At 40.3% G+C, this 17142-nt stretch overlaps 1 protein-coding gene across 6 annotated transcripts in view; it reads right to left on the reverse strand.

The window, feature by feature from the left end:
* Positions 1-15235, reverse strand: part of NEXN (nexilin F-actin binding protein) — a 42516-nt gene extending 27281 nt beyond the window's left edge. For 3 of the 6 annotated variants that reach the window (XM_084872145.1, XM_084872144.1, XM_084872143.1), the window contains exons 1-2: positions 15009-15235; positions 118-196 (exon numbers count right to left, since the gene is read on the reverse strand). In XM_084872145.1, coding sequence (XP_084728271.1) covers positions 118-144 — 27 coding nt within the window. In that variant the 5' untranslated portion in view covers positions 145-196; positions 15009-15235. The remainder of the gene's footprint in view (positions 1-117; positions 197-15008) is intronic. The other 3 variants (XM_084872146.1, XM_084872148.1, XM_084872147.1) reach the window with 3 other exon arrangements.
* Between the last annotated feature and the right edge of the window lie 1907 nt (positions 15236-17142).

Here is a 17142-nt window from a genome sequence, read left to right on the forward strand (position 1 = left end):
ATATCTTGACACTGTGTTGTTATGAATTTCTAAGCATGACCTTTCCACTGAATCACTGTCCTTCCACAGTCAACCTGAGGTTTCCCCCCTACTTCTTTTTTAACTCTGGAGACTTACCTCAGCCTTCTGGGAAATATCATTCATGTTTGCTCTGTGTCGTCTTGGGGTGATTATAAAGCTTTGTGTATTTTCTCACCTGAAAAATATATTGGTATTGAGTAAGAATTTTAATGACTTGATTTTTAAAAATAGGCTATGCACTTTTGTAAATATTAATAGTATGTTAATTGCACCTTAAGAAATACTGACATTATCCAGGTAAGTACTAAATTGTAATAACTCTTAGCTTCTTTTCCCAAGATTTAGGGTAGAGCAGGCACAAGATGCATGGTATAAAAGATCTTTGTAAGTGTGTGGCCCAAAATAGCTTGTGACTGTATCCAGTACGCTTGCAAAGAATTTGTATCCTGTAGTTATTAGGTGTATTATTCTATAAATACCAACCAGGTCAAGGTGGTTATAGTGTTATTGAAATTTCTGTCTTCACTTTTTTTTTTTTTTAGCCTAGTTTTATCAGTCTTCAACTATGTGGAATTATCTATTTCTTCTTTTGATTCTGTCATTTGTGTCTCATATAATTTCAAACTCTTTGAAGTGCATATACATTATGATTTTAATATCTTCTGTTAGAATTGACCCTTCCACTAGTATGAAATTTCCCTGACTTACCTTATTGCCTTGAACTTATCTGATATTAAAATAGCCACATCACCTTCCTTAAGTCTAGTTTGCATAGTATATCATTTTCTAGCCATTTATTTTCAACCTACCTCGGTCTTTACAGGTGAAGTACATCTTTTGGGCACATCACATAATTGGACTTTGTGGTGTGTTGTTATTTTTTTTTTTAAATCAACTCTGATATCTTTTAATTGCAGTGTTTAGTCTATTAACGTTTAATGTAATTATTTATATGAATGGACTTAAGTCTACCATTTACTATTTATTTCTTATTTGTCCCCTCTTTTTTGTTCTTTTACTGTTCTTTTCTTGCCTACTTCTGGATTAATTGAATACTTTTTAGAGTTTTATTGTAATTTATTTATTGTAATTTGTAAAATTAAAAAACAGTTTTACTAAGCTGCAGTTGACATACAATAAACTACACTTTTTAAAAGTGCACAATTTTACATCAAAATAAAAAGCTTTTTTACAGCAAAAGAAACATCAACAAAACAACATGAAAGCCCACTGTATGGGAAAACATATTTGCAAATGTTACCACTGATAAAGGTTTAATCTCCAACATCTACAGACAGCTTATACAACTAAATAAAGGGAAGATGAATGATCCAATTAAAAAATGGGCAATGGACCTAAATGGAATATTTTCAAAAGAAGACAGAAGGCCAAGAGGCACATGAAAACATGCTCAAAGTCACTAATTATCCGAGAGATGCAAATCAAAACAACAATGCAGTACCATCTCACACCTGTCAGAATGGCCAACATCAACAAATCAACAAACGACAAGTGTTGGCGAGGTTGCGGAGAAAAAGGAACCCTCGTGCACTGCTGGTGGGAATGCAGACTGGTGCAACCACTGTGGAGAACAGCATGGAGTTTCCTCAAAAAACTGAAAATGGAACTCCCATTTGACCCAGTGATCCCACTCCTAGGATTATATTCCAAGAAACTAGAAACACCAATTAGAAAGGATATATGCACCCCTATGTTCATAGCAGCACAATCTACAATAGCTAGAATCTGGAAACAGCCTAGGTGCCCGTCAGCAGATGATTGGATCCAAAAACTATGGTACATCTACACAATGGAACACTATGCTGCCATAAAAAAGAAGGAATTCTCATCATTTGCAGCAATCTGGATGGAATTGGAGAGCATCATGCTGAGTGAAATAAGCCAGTCAATGAAAGAGAAACACCACATGACCTCACTCATTTATGGATAATAAAGAACATTATAAACTGATGGACCAAAAGATAGATATAGAGACAGTAAAACAACAAGCAGACTGTCAAATTACAGTGGGGAGGGGAGGAAGATCTGGGAGAGATAATAGATCAACCGAAGGACTTATATACATGCATATGAGTACGACCAATGGACACAAAACTCTGGGGAGGGAGGGTACGTATGGAAGGGGGGGCAATGGTAAGATATGTACACAGATAATAATTTAATTAAAAAATAAGGGAAAAAAATCTTATAAAAAAATAAAAGTGCACAATTTGATAAGTTCTGACATATGTATTCATGACATCATCACCACAGACAAGAAAATTAATAAATACATTATCCCCAAACGTTTTCTCAGACCCCTTACTTCCTTTTTCTTCCTGCCTCTCTTACCCTCACCCCCAACCCCAGGCAGATATGCTTTCTGTCACTATAGATTAGTTCAAATTCTCTATAAGTGGAATTATATAGTATGTACTTGATTGTCTGGCTTTTTTCACCCAGTATAATTTTTTTGAGGCTCATCCATGTTGTTGCATTTGCCAATAGTTCATTCCTTTTTATTACTGATTATTATTATATGCCACAATTTGTTAATCATTCATCTGTTGATAGACATTAGGGTTGTTTCCAGTTACTGACTATTACAAATAAAGCTGCTATGAACATTCATGTACAAGTCTTGAGGCAGCCAATAGATGATCCTTTCTCATCTATGTTTCTATTCCCTCTATCTTTCTCCTTTCCTCTCTCTCCAAAATCAATAAAAACATATCTAAAAACAAAAAGAAGAGAGATGTTTTGTAGTATTCAATGTGCAGGTCTTCCATATCTTTTGTGAGATTGACCCCTAAAAATTTTCATATTTGTTGTTGCTTTTATAAATGGTGTTGTTTTTAGGTTTCAATTGATAATTGTTGCTAGTATATAAAAATATAATTTACTAGAGGCCCACTGCATGAAAAGTCATGCACTGGAGGGTGGGGAGGGAGGGTGCGGGGGAGGGGGAGGTTCCTCAACCTGGCCTGCCCTCTCTCACAGTCCAGGAGCTCTCAAAGGTGGGAGGCAGCCCTGCAATCAGGGCAAGATGATGCCCCAGCACACTTCTGCTGCTACCACTGCCAGCAGCGCAAGCCTTGGGCGGCCCTGGGTGGCTGGGGGGTTAAGGAGACTGTGGGACTCCGGAACCAGGGGCACAGAGGGGACTTGGGGGCAGGTTGAGGGGAATGTGCACTGCCATCTTGTGGCTGTGGAAGCTGCCATATTTGAGGGTGAGGCAGTCAATTAGCATATTCCCTCCTTATTGGCTGTGTGTGCTGCTATCTTTGAGGGCAGGGCAACCAATTAGCATATTCCCTCCTTATTGGTGGTGGGCACCACCATCTTTATGATGGCATGAAGGTCAATTAGCATATTCCCTCTTTATTAGATTTTTGTACTCTGATCTTATATCCTGCTAAAGTAAAATTATTAATTCCATTGGATTTTTGTTTGTTTTAGATTCCATTAGATTTTCTACATAGATGATTATATCATCTGTGAACATCTTTTCTTTTCCAATCTGGATGTCTTTTATTTCTTTTTGTGGCCTGATTGTACTGGTTAGAACTTTCAGGACACTGTTAAGTAGAAGTAATAAGAGCAGACTTTTTTGCCTTGCTCCTGATCTCAGGGGAAAAAATTTTCTCTCACCAATAAGTATGATTTTAGCTACAGATTTTTTCTTAGATGCACTATATCAGATTAAGTTCATTTCTATTCCTGTTATGCTGCAGTAATTTCAGGAATGAGTGTTGAAGTATCTAATGCTTTTTCTGTATTTATTAAGATAATCAGCCGAAACCGGTTTGGCTCAGTGGATAGAGCATTGGCCTGCAGACTGAAAGGTCCCAGGTTCGATTCCGGTCAAGGGCATGTACCTTGGTTGTGGGCACATCTTCGGTAGGGGGTGTGCAAGAGGCAACTGGTCGATGTTTCTCTCTCATCAATGTTTCTAGCTCTCTATTCCTCTCCCTTCTCTGTAAAAAATCAATAAAGTATATATATATATATATATATATATATATATATATATATATTAAAGATAATCATATGGTTTTTATGTTTATTATGGTGAATTTATTTATTTTCAAATGTTAAATCAACTTTCCATTCCTAGGATAAACTTGATTTGGTCATGATGCATTATCCTATACATCCTGATAGATTCAATTTGATAAAATTTTGTTAAGAAGTTTTTCATCCACATTTGTGAAGGATATTAGTTGATAGGTGTTTTTTTGTTTGTTTGTTTTGTTTGTTTGTTTGTTTGTTTTTTAGAGAAGGGAGAGAGAGAGAGAAAAAAACATCCACGAGAGAAGCATCAACATTGATTGGCTGCTTCCTGCAAGTCCCCTGCTGGGAATCAGCTCGCAACCTCTTGGTGCATGGGTCAATGCTTAACCACTAAGCCACACAGGCCAGGTGGTTTGTAGTTTTATTCTTGTAATACCTGTTTGATTGTTTTTTCAATGTTTTTGTATTGATTTCAGAGAGGAAGGGCGAGGGAGAGAGAGATAGAAGCATCAATGCTGAGAGAGAATCATAGATTGGTTGCCTGCTACATGGCCCCTACTGGGAATCAAGCTCAAAGCTCAGGGATCAAACCATGACCTCATATTTCATAAGTTGACCCTTAACTACTGAGTCACACCTCTCTTTGTTAATTGAGTAATACTTCTCTCACAGAATGAGTTGGGAAGTATTTTCTCTTCCTTAATTTTCTGTAATAGTGCATGTAGAGTTGGTATTATTTTTTTTCCTTAAATGTTTGCAAGAACTTCCTGATGAAACCATGTGGGGCTAGTTTTCTTTGAGAGAGGAGATAAAATGATGGGGGTGAGTGGGTCTTGATTCCATGTAACTATTAACAAGGTACTAACTGTTGTAGTTTAATGTGTCAGTGGGTGCTTATACATTACTAACAACAATTACTAATAGCCATGGCCAGCGTGGCTCAGTGGACAGAGCCTTGGCCTGAGGACTGAAGGGTCCCGGGTTCGATTCTGGTAAAGGGCTTGATCCCCAGTGGAGGTGTGCAGGAGGCGGCTAATCAATGATTCTCTCCCATCATTGATGTTTCTATCTCTCCCTTCCTCCCTGAAATCAATAAAAAAATATTTTTTTAAAAACCCAATTACTAATAAAAGCAGGCCATGCTTGGATGAAAGTATGTCATTAATCAAGGTTTACAAGCAATCTACTTCTATGTGCCTGAGATAAAAGTAACAAATAGCTATAGTCCTATTCGCTTATCTGAGCCCTTCTATCATATCTAGAATTACTTATTAGATATTTCTTATTGTATTACTCACAAAACCTACCCTTAATACTTATAGTTTCTCAAACCTTAAAGTTATTACTGGTTTATTTTTCTATATCTCCTACATTTTAATAGATTGTCAAGATTGTGAATGTTGCTTTCAAATTTGTTCTTATATGTTACTTCACTATTTCCACTGCCCCATTCTATACAAGTCTTCAGCTCACATTTTGAATACCATAATTTGATCGTAAGACCTAAATCCAAATTCCAACAATGTTACTTCCTAGTTAGGTTTACACAAGATAAGGTGTAAAGACTCTAGAATAACATCTAACATTAGTAGGTATCAATAATTTTGTTTCATTTCATTACTCCTGGTGTCCCTCACTATAATGTACCCCTTCAGTAAAAACCTACAATTCCCTGTAAATGAGCAGGGAAATTTTAAAATTTACTTGTATAATTTAAGAGGAATACCAAAGGGTACAAAGAGAATTTGAGCAATCTCATATGGGACTATGGGAATTGAAAATTTTAGCTGAATTAATTGGCCAGATGAACTTCAGGAAGACTTTTTTCCTGGTAAAGTGAAAGAAAATTGCATGGCTTAGTGACAATGAAGAATTACCCTGTCAAAAATAGTCGGGAGAATAAATGAATCAGCTAGCTCTCTTCATCTAATCTTCAAATTATTATCTTGACTTATTTATAGAATCTGAATGAAATAAGATTGATCTTTAAACTTTACTGAGTAAAATCACTTAGAATAGTTCTTTAAATGTCATTTCAGTATTTTGAGCTCTCTTTTTGAAAGTCTGTGGAAATTTGAACAGTACTAAACCTTAACTCTTTTGGTTAAAATATAAGCAAGTGATCTTTTGCTGACAGTTGGCTCTGTTCTACATTTTGAGGATAAAAGAGTTTTAGCAAAATACGTTTATGAGCTTTTTGTGTTATGGAATTGTTTTTTAAGGTCTAGATTACCAACCAAGAGAACTCATATCTCTTAACTAGACTTAAGGGTCCCAGGTTCGATTCCGGTCAAGGGCATGTACCTTGGTTGCGGGTGCATCCCTAGTAGGGGGTGTGCAAGAGGCAGCTGATCGATGTCTCTCTCTCTCATCGATGTTTCTAACTCTCTATCCCTCTCTCTTCCTCTCTGTAAAAAACCAATAAAATATATTTTTTTAAAAAGAAGAAAAATTAATTTCAAAACCAAGCAGATAAATACTTATGGGATTCCTTTATAAATAATTGTTTAAAGGTATGACTCTGGCTGGGAGAAACAACAGTGTAGCCCTAACTGATTTGGCTCAGTGGATAGAGTGTTGGCCTGTGGACTGAAGTGTCCCAGGTTCAATTCCGGTCAAGGACATGTACCTTGGTTGTGGGCACATTCCTAGTAGGGGGTGTGCAGGAGGCAGCTGATCCATGTTTCTAACTCTCCATCCCTCTCCCTTTCTCTCTGTAAAAAAATCAATAAAATATATATATTTTTAAAAGAAACAACAGTGTATTCCAATTGTTGACTCAGTTGTCTTTCTGGGCTAAACCAAGGTTAAAGGTATAAATTTGACTTCATTTGGTGTATTAGCTTCACAGGAAAGAATTCTATTCCACAGTCACTGATTGTATTATATAATCTAAACCCACTATCTCACTAACACACCATAATATGAAAAAAAAATAATGATGAAAGTAATCCAAGCTAACGTTTACTAAGCTTTTATTAATATGCCAATTTACTCCCCACAAGAACCCTTTAAGGAAATTCTATTATCAAATCCTGTCTCAAAACAAAAAAGTCTTAAGACTAGTAATTTAAAATTTCTTAAAATATTAGTACAAAAATAATGTCTTAGAGTTTATTAGGATTTGAAGTCTTTTGTAAATTATCACAGCTGGGAAAACTGAGAGAAAAATCAAGTGAACTTCCTAAGACCACACAATTAATGAGTGAAGGACACAGGATGAAAATGGGCCGTTTGTCTACAGAGTCTGCACTCTTACCCACTGTATTATGCTGAGGCCAAGAAAGCAGGACAACTGGTGTGTGTGATGGAGATGGGGGCGGAGTTTATAAGGTTTTACCTATTAGTGTAATCAACAAAACATTTAATGCAATCATCTGAGAACCACAAGTCTGAGCAGTAGAAATATGTTGGAAGCCAAAAGCCATGATTAATAGTATTCTCTATATTTAATGAACTTGTCATCTTTTTCTGGCAACTAGGTAACTGACAATCGAACATGGTGATGGGAAACTGAGAAACAGACTTTTTGCCCATGTGAGCAGCACAGAGCTTTTATTTAAGCTACTTTATTTCCTTTTAAATGGATACATGCTAGCAGTTATTCTCTTAGAATGAACTTGGAGTTAAGCAGAACACAGACATAGGTTTTTAATGATTCTCAGGTACTAAATGCAATGTAGCTCTCTCTGATGGTTGTGGTTCTAGAATTCATTGAGTGAACTCATTCATCAAGTTAGGGGCTGCTTTGATATCTGATTTTTAAATTTTTTAAAAATATATTTTATTGATTTTTTTTACAGAGAGGAAGGGAGAGGGATAGAGAGTTAGAAACATCAATGAGAGAGAAACATCGACCAGCTGCCTCCTGCACACCCCCTACTGGGGATGTGCCTGCAATCAAGGTACATGCCCTTGACTGGAATCAAACCTGGGACCTTTCAGTCCGCAGATTGATGCTCTATCCACTGAGCCAAACTGGTTTCAGCTGATATCTTATTATTAAAGTGTCCAAGTCAGTGACATGCATGTAGTACTCCTATTTCTGTAGGTAATGACAGTGAAGAATTCAGTATTCACACATATATCATTCTCTTAAGAAAAACGCTGATATGTCTCATCATTCTGTTAAACTGTCAAAAGTACATAAGGCTTCTGAATTTCTTATCTAACAGAACATCATTGAACAGAACAGGACACGATTTAACACTAGAGGCCTGCTGCACAAAAATTTGTGCACTTGGTGGGGGAGGGTCCCTCAGCCCAGCCTGCACCCTCACAAAATCTGGGACCCCTTGGTCAGAGCCTATGGGGCTTTTCTTCCTCCAGCTATAGGCAGCTGGCCCCACCCCCCCCGCTGCCACTGCTGGCCATCTGTGTGGCGCTGCCCCCTCCCCTGCCACCGGTGGCCTCCCTCTGCAGGCTTGGGTGTGATGGCTTGGCTGGCCTGGGCCTCCTTCTTTCTTTGCTGGAGGGTAGGGCCAGCCCTTCGAGGGGCTGTCTGCCTACCTTGATCGCCCCTAACCACTCTGCCTTCCTACCTGATCGCCCCTAACCACTCTGCCTTCCTACCTGATCGCCCCTAAACACTCTGCCTGCCTGCCTGACCGCCCCTAACCACTTGCTCGGGGGTGAAGCCAGCCCAGCAAGGAGCTGTCTGCCTACCTGATCTCGCCTAACTGCTGGCCTGCCTACCTGATTGCCCCTAACGGCTTGCTTCGGGGTGGGGCCAGCCCACAAGGAGCTGTGGTGCTCTGGTCTCTGGTCCTTTCGGTTGTGACACCTCTGGCCTTTTATTATATAGGATTAGGTACTCTTAGAGCAACCAGATTCACTTTTAGTTGTATAATGGCAGTGAGAATGTTAGTTTTATGAAGGCTTTTTAAAGTATTAACTAATTCCAACAAAGTCATGACATGGACTTTGAAATGTTCAAAATGTAGCTGAATGTTACATATTTTAGTGAAGCTCAACACTAGATTATTAATCCATCATGGACGTTTTTTGTGGAAGGGAGTCACAGACACCGACCTTTAGTTAAGGAATGGAGCCATAAGCTCTCCCAAACTGCAGCTGAAAATATTCAATTCCCTTCAATCCTCTCCTCTTTGTCTCCTATGCCCCTCTCCCCACCCTCCCTCCACAATGCCCTAATACTCACGTCCTTCCTCCCAGAAGGGTACACTCACCTTCCACTCTGCCAAAGATGCCCCCCTCTCTTGTATCAACCCACAAGGGACCATGCCTTGTACTAAATAGCTGCTCGATATATAAATGATCATAATTATTTGTGGTGGCATGTGGATTATGAAATAAAAATGTAGAACAAATGATATATATAGGTTCAATCTTGTCATAAATTTTCATAAACCCTCTCTTATACAAAAATTTACAAACATTTGCAATTTTCAATTTGATAAAACATTAATTCAAAATAATTTGAGCCCAGCCGGTATAGCTCAGTGGTTGAGCATCCATTGAGCTATACACCAGGAGGTCACCAGTTTGATTCCCAGTCAGGGCACATACCTGGATTATGGGCTCAATCCCCAGTAGGAGGCATGCAAGAGGCAGCCTATCGATGTTTCTATCTCTCTCTCTACTCTTCCTCTCTCTCTCAGATCAATAAAAACATTTTAAAAAATACTTATTTGAAATCACTTTGTTTGCTTAAGGACCTTTGTAGCAAAATATGCTAATGTTCCTGTTTTAGAATGTCATTGAACCTCTAAACTGTCTAAATTTAATTAATTTTTCTTGACTTTTAGATATGCAATTTAAATATTTTAAGAGCAAATAATGCAGGAATCAAGAAAATAATTTTAAATTATAGCTGTCATTTACAATAATCGTTTCATTGTGTGAATAATGTATTATCTGGTTTCTGAAGGAGAACAGAATTGTCAGGACAGTGACAGCTTTAAGTCTATATCAAGTATATTCTTTGTCTCAACTTCTAAGTTGAGATAGAACACTTACCTATATACTACAATAACTGTTAAAACCTACCTCTTTGCAGTCTTTTGAACAAACAACACTGCTTTGAGCTTTATAAAATGTCTGCCTAAATTTTTATTATATTTCACTTGTACAAGAATATAAACTTAAATATCTTTATGATTTAATTAATGAAGGTGTAACTTTATATTTTAAAATTATATTATAAAACCTGTCATAAATCTCATCACAATTCGAAAGAATGAAATTACATCCTATTCTACCTATTTGACATAGTGAGATTTTTTACCTTACTCATCCACAATTCCTTACTGATAACCAAGACTCTTATTTTTAACCTGCCGTGACAATCTTCTGTATTAATAATACATAATACTTTGCATTCATATGACTGTCTGTGGTATTTTTCAAAGAGCACTCACCTACTATAAGTCCCTGAAAGGTCAAAACTGCTCTACTCTGTTTTTGTGTGTGCGTGTGTATTTTTTTTAATCATTATTGTTGAAAGTATCACATATGTTCCCTTTTTTCTCTCCCATTGACCCCTATAGCCCGCCCTTGTCTACTCTGTTCTCCATCCTTAGTGTCTCACAAAACAACTAGGACACAGTACAACCTCAATTCATATTTGAGCAAATGGATGGAGGACAAAGAAATAACAGGACAACCGTCTGATTCAAAAAATCAACCCAAATAGAACTTATAATTAATATCTTTAATAGAAGGGCCTATGTTGAATGAAAATGAAATAATAGAAAAATAAAATGGAGTGAGCTTACATTAAACTAGATATCATAAAAACCTGAAGGTAGGGCTTCAGGAAGTTGGCTGGTTACAGGAATGGACGCAGTAATCTGTGGAGGGTCCTGTGCCTCTCGGCAAGTGGAAGAAGGCCTTCCAGGGAAGGACATAGTGGGAGTGGGTGGGTGGGGTGGGAGGCAGAATAGTAGCTAACTCCTCTTGGTGGCAAACCTCTGGGGATCTCTCCCAGAAATATCTTTTCCATGCTTTCTAAAATCTCACCAGTTAAAATATTTTGTTTTAGTCAGCAATACATGGTCCCTTTCAACTCAATCTGACTAGCAAGTAGTGTCAACGAATGCTAACTTCTCCCCACTCCTATAACAGCATTGTTTAAGAGAAGGCTTGCTATTCTAAATATATCTATGACATTTAAAATCCAGGTTCCTAATGCCAAGTCCAGCAGACTTCCTTCATATCATGACTTCAGACTTGCCTTCAGACTTCCTTAGACTGGGGTCAGGTAATGTGAGCGAGTGCGATGCGGTGTCATTGATGGGTAATGTAAGTGAGTGATGACTAAGGTGTAGAACAACAGGGAACGGTGGAGTCTATGTGAGAAGGAGAGTGTGCACCCTGTCTGAGTGGGGAGCCGCTGCTTAGTTCCAGTACATTCTTGCAATGAAGAAATGTGGACTCTGTTTTGCCAACTTCTTCCAATTTTCAAGAGAGGCTGGGAATCAGTATTTTAATATAAAACGTACCAAATTGTAAGCATGTCTGTGACTGCAAGTGGCTTTTGGGCAGCCAGTTCATGGCCCCTGATCTAAATAAACAGGAACTAAATATATTTTAAAAACAAACAAACAAATAAATAAAGCTGAGACCAGTTTGGCTCAGTGGATAGAGCATCGGCCTTGGGAGTTCAAGGTCCCTGGTTAGATTCTGGTCAAGGGCATGTACCTTGGTTGTGGGCACATCCCCAGTGGGGGTGTGCAAGAGGCAGCTGATCAATGTTTCTCTCTCATCAATGTTCCAATCTCTCTCCCTCTCTCTTCCTCTCTGTAAAAAATAAATAAAATAAAAAAATAAAATAAAATATATTAAAAAATAAATGAATAAAAAATAAACAAATAAATAGGAACTGAAGACAAAGGAGAAGCCTATTTTGTTTTGTTATTTTTTAGGAGAAGCCTATTTGGACCAGAGTGAGGGAGGCAGTCAAAGGGGAGTAAAGGACAGACAAGAGGTACAGAAAAGAAGGAGGAAATCAAATTTCACCAACCTCAAAACCTGACTTAGGGAGCCCCAATCTACCTGTATTTTAATCTGAGAGCAAAAAGGAAGTGATGACAAGAAGGAAAAAAAGGGAAGAGTAAAAGAACTAGCTATTGAACACTTACTAGATGGAAGATACTGCATCCGATGCTTTTACATATGGCAACACAAGGGAAAAAAATCATATTCAAAGGGAAAGGAGGGAAAAATAACAAAATCATAACAGTCAGTGTGTGAGATTTTGATACCCCTTTTTCCATTCTTCATACTTCTTAATCATAACTATAATATGGTTGTATTAATTTCATAATAAAAAACAAATTTTACTATAACTTAAATAAGTTGAATTTCTGGGTAAAGATCCACCCATCCTAGAGTGTAAAAAGTATACTACCATAAGTCAAGCCAAATTATGCCCTATTTAAATAGAAAAAGAAAATATAGCAATTCCAAATGTATGTAATATGTAATTTCCAATTACAAAACCAGAAGAAAGAGAACATGAAACTATACAGGTGACGTAGATCACAGATTGATTAAATAAGAACAGAAATATGTGAAATTGTTAAGCATGCTGTAGATCATTTTCCCTCAAATTACAGACTACCATGATGTTCTTGTGTGGTGTGGTGTGGTGTGTGTGTGTGAGTGTATGTATGTGTGTGTGTGGCCTACATACTATAAAATGTCCTGAGTCCTCTCTTCTGTAAAAACTTTCAGACATCACCCATCTGTTATATACATTTCTACATTACTGCATTGTTTTCTTTCATTTAGGCATGTATTGTTTTCTTTTTTTTTTTTTATTGATTTCAAAGAGGAAGGGAGAGAGCAAAAGTCTCCTGCATGACCCCTACTGTGGATTGAGCCCCCAAGCTGAGTATGAACTGGGGACCTCTTGGTCCATGAATGGTGTTCAACCCATTGAGCCACACCAGCCAGGCTAGACATGTATTTTTATTTAAACAATATTTGTATTTGTCTTTAGGGTGTTTCAAATATAATAGTACTTTTATTTTTCTAAATGAAGTATGTCATCCCCAGCCACTTGGGTTCTAAGGAATAAATCCCCAATTAATCTCTCCCAAATATATATATACATATGTGCTATATATACTATATGTTATATATACACACACACACACACACACACACACACACACACACACACACACATATATACTGTATAAAGTTTTCATTTTGTTCATGAATGAAACCCTAACCTAAATACTTAGAGTGTAATTTCAGAGGGAAATTACTGTTCAAGAACCTAGATAATACATTCCTCTGTTGATACTAAATATAGTCATCTCAAGATGACATACATTTTCACAGTGATCAGTCTTTTTTATCAGATTTTCAAAAATAGCACAGACTCCATTGTAAGGTGAGTAGGAAAAATTGCTATTTCAGTTTTAAATGGATTTGAAAGTGTGAATCTTCTATTAAAACTGAATTACAATAGTACTGTAATGAGGGAAACTGGATTTAAACTAATTTTTTGTGGTTTTTGCTTAGGGCTCTTTAAGGGAGTTGTTGCGGATAAATTATACAATTGTACACATTTTTCTTTAAATGATTCCAGTCAAGATACAAACTATCTTTGAAAATAGGTGACTAATACCTGTGAGGAGGAATCTCAACTAACTACATTGACTAATCAAAGTTCACTTATACTAAATCTATTTTTAAAAAAAAACTGTCCCTAAATTTGATTTATTATGCATTTTCCACCTTACCATACCTCAAATCTCAAAGAATTTCAGTCTTATGTGTATTCTGAGGTCATATATATGTATATATATGGAAGCGATTTAACCTGTAAGAGGATTAGGGGGGAAATAAATGTGGTTCACTCAATCTGTGTGACTCCGATGGTATAAATACTTAAGCTTATTTAAACACACTATCCAGTACATAGTTATGTTGTGACTCGAAAGCCAATGGGTCCGTTACATGAATTCATGAACAAAATTTAGCTGATGAATGATGTTCCGGTCGCTTTCCTCACGGAACGAATTTCTTTCTCATAATGGCTTTCTTCTTTTCTCTACCTGCCTCTTTCCCAAGGACAGACATTTTGTTAGGACATGGCCTTATGCTATTTTTATCTCTCTCTCTCTCTCTCTCTCTCTCTCTCTCTCTCTCTCTCTCTCTCTCTCTCTCTCCTTCTCCCCCTTCTCCGCACCCCCCCCTCCCCAAACTCTCTTTGTTCACGTTATGGACCTTTAATAAATATAAAATGAAGATCTCAAAGCCACCGCAATAATCAAGTCATCTCTCAACTTGTTCTGTTCTTTACAAATGCCAACAATAAAAATTAATTTTTAAGCATTTGTGGAGCGTTTCACAGTTTACACAACTGGAATGGTTTGGCGTTTTCAAAAAAATATATAGACAAGGCAGGTTTCAAGAGGTAACTACCTGGTTCACTCCAACTTCTACTCGCACCCCCCCTCCCCATGTTCCCCGGGACGGAGCCCGAAAAAGCACCCGGGCAGGAGCGGAGGGAGGGGGCGGTCTGTGAGATCCCTTCACCCCCGGGTCCGCAGGGGCCGGTGGGGATGAGCTCCCCGAAAACGGACACGCACAGCTGCGGGATGGACACTGCGCCCGGGGGGGACGCGGTGGGGGCGCCCCGCACTTCACCGCCCGGACCCCGCGGGGAGCCCGGGGCTGGTGCCCGCCGCGCGCACGGGGGCCGGTCCCCACCAAACTCAACGACCCGGGTGCACGGCGCCGAACCAGGGCGGCGGGGCCGGGGATCCGCACCGGGGCCGGTGACCGGAGAGGCGGAGAGGCTGCCCGGCTCCGCTCTCCCCGCGGCCGCCGGCCCGCGCCTCCCCGGCCGCAGCGAGCCCGGGGCGCGCGCTGCGGCGCCGGAGCCGGCGGAGCCCGGCGCGGGGAGCGTCTCCCTGTCCTTCCCACCCCTCCCCTCCACCCCCGTCCCCACCGTCCACCCCGGGGCCGCCCCCGCCCCAGCGCCCGCTCCTCACCTCCGGAGCCGCCGGGATGCTGCTGGCGCGGGGAGAGCGCGTCCTGCGCGGGGAGCGGCGGGTCTGGCGCCGGGAGCGCGGGCCGCCGCCGCCGGCACAAGTTTCCATAAAAGTCCTGGTGCGCGGCCGGTCCCCGCATTCCGGGCGGGCCCGGCGCCGGCAGCTGCTCCCGGACCCGGGCCAGGCCCCCGCCCCCACCACCCCGTATCGCCGAGGGGGGCGGGGGAGAGCCGGGGAGGGAGGCGGGCGGCGGGGCGGGGTGGCCAACTCTCCGCCACATCCCGCCTGCCGCCGGGCTCCGGGCTCTAAGCGGACCCCTCACCTGGCGCCTGCCGCCTCCGCCCTCCCGGTGGGACAGGGACGACACTGGGAGGGAGCCGATCCATGGGCCGCGCTGGCCCCCCACCCCACCCCGCGCCCACAGCCGCTGCCCGGAGCCCCCTTCTCCCGGCCCCGCGGCCAGGCCGCCGGCTCCCAGGGCCCAGCCCGGGGACCCCTGTATCTTTCTTTGCTCCCTTTTTCTTGGCTCTGATCTTCAACTCCAAAGAGAGCGGTCCGTAGAGAAGGAGGGGGAGGAGGAATAAAAGGAAATAATTACATGATCATATATATATATATATATATATATATATATATATATATATATATATATATATATATATATATTTTTTTATTGAGTGTTTACAGAGAGGAAGAGAGAGTGATAGAGAGCTAGAAACATCGATCAGCTGCCTCCTGCACACCCCCCACTGGGGATGTGCCTGCAACTAAAGTACATGCCCTTGACCTGAATGGAACCCGGGACCTTTCAGTCCGCAGGATGATGCTCTATCCACTGAGCCAAACCGGTTTTGGCTACCTCATCTTTCTTGAATTGGACCCAATCACGTCTGGTATTTCTAAACCTACATAAGGGCATCTGGGAACCTCAGCTCCTAGCGACCTTTTTGACCTGGACCACAAGCTTGTCAGTTAACACCCAACAAGCAACCCACACGAAAGCCGGAACGCTCATCCAGAGAGGGCGTGGATTCTGGAGGGAGAGATCTCCCACGCTTCACTGCATGCTGAAAGTGAATATAAACAAAGTAATTTAAGAATTGAACCTGCCTCCACACAGATTAACCAGGGACAGCCACTTCCAACTTCCAGCGCTGAGCAGACAGGTTTTATCTTCAGAGATGTTAAAAAAAAAAAAAAAAAAAAAAAAAGCGTTCGCTCTTAACTATAACTTTTCTTCCCCACCCCGTCCCCATGCACTATTTACTCAGCATGAAAATTCTTTTGCGTAAAGCATCCCTTCTTCAATTAAAGTTCTGGGTTGGTAATTAAAACAGCTATTGGATGAGCTCGTTCACCCTCTTGTGCCCTTCAATACCGTCACCTTGACCTTCAGTTCATGGAACTGGACTGGTCATTCTGGCTCAGGGTCTTTGCACAGGCCGTTCCCTCTGCATGAAATGTTCTTTCCCACTCTCTTTACCTACCTACCTTCAACATAAACGTTTGCTGTCTTCTTAAAGGTTGCTTTCTCCGAGGGCTTCTTTCACTCCAATCTATTGTATATCAGTCTGCTCTGTTATAAACTCATTCCACCCTCTTCCTCCTTATACCTATTAATTTATAATTTCATTTATTTTTATGATTGAAAGGATTAGAAGCTCTCTTCACTGATATCCTCTAAACAGATTCACCTGATTAAACAAAGTTCTCCATTCTAACTATAAAACTGATAGCTACCAAAACCGGTTTGGCTCAATGGATAGAGCCTCGGCCTGCGGACTGAAAGGTCCAAGGTTCACAGGCCTGAAAGGTCCCAGGTTCGATTCCGGTCAAGGGCATGTACCTTGGTTTCGGGCATATCCCCAGTAGGGGGTGTGCAAGAGGCAGCTGATCGATGTTTCCAAATCTCTATTCCTCTCTGTAAAAAATCAATAAAATATATTTTAAAAAAAACTTATAGCTATCCACAACATGCATTATTTCTCCCATTAATGCATCATTCATTCAACAAATACTCAATTCTAGATACTGAGGATTCAATTCTACAGTACTGACAAGACAAACAAAAAGCCCTGCCATTATGGAGAAGGAGGGCCGACAGGAAGCAAATAAATGAACTGTGTAGTACTGA

Source organism: Pipistrellus hanaki (genome assembly GCF_964339955.1).
Source record: "Pipistrellus hanaki genome assembly, chromosome: 2".
Classification (NCBI taxonomy): Eukaryota; Metazoa; Chordata; class Mammalia; order Chiroptera; family Vespertilionidae; genus Pipistrellus; species Pipistrellus hanaki.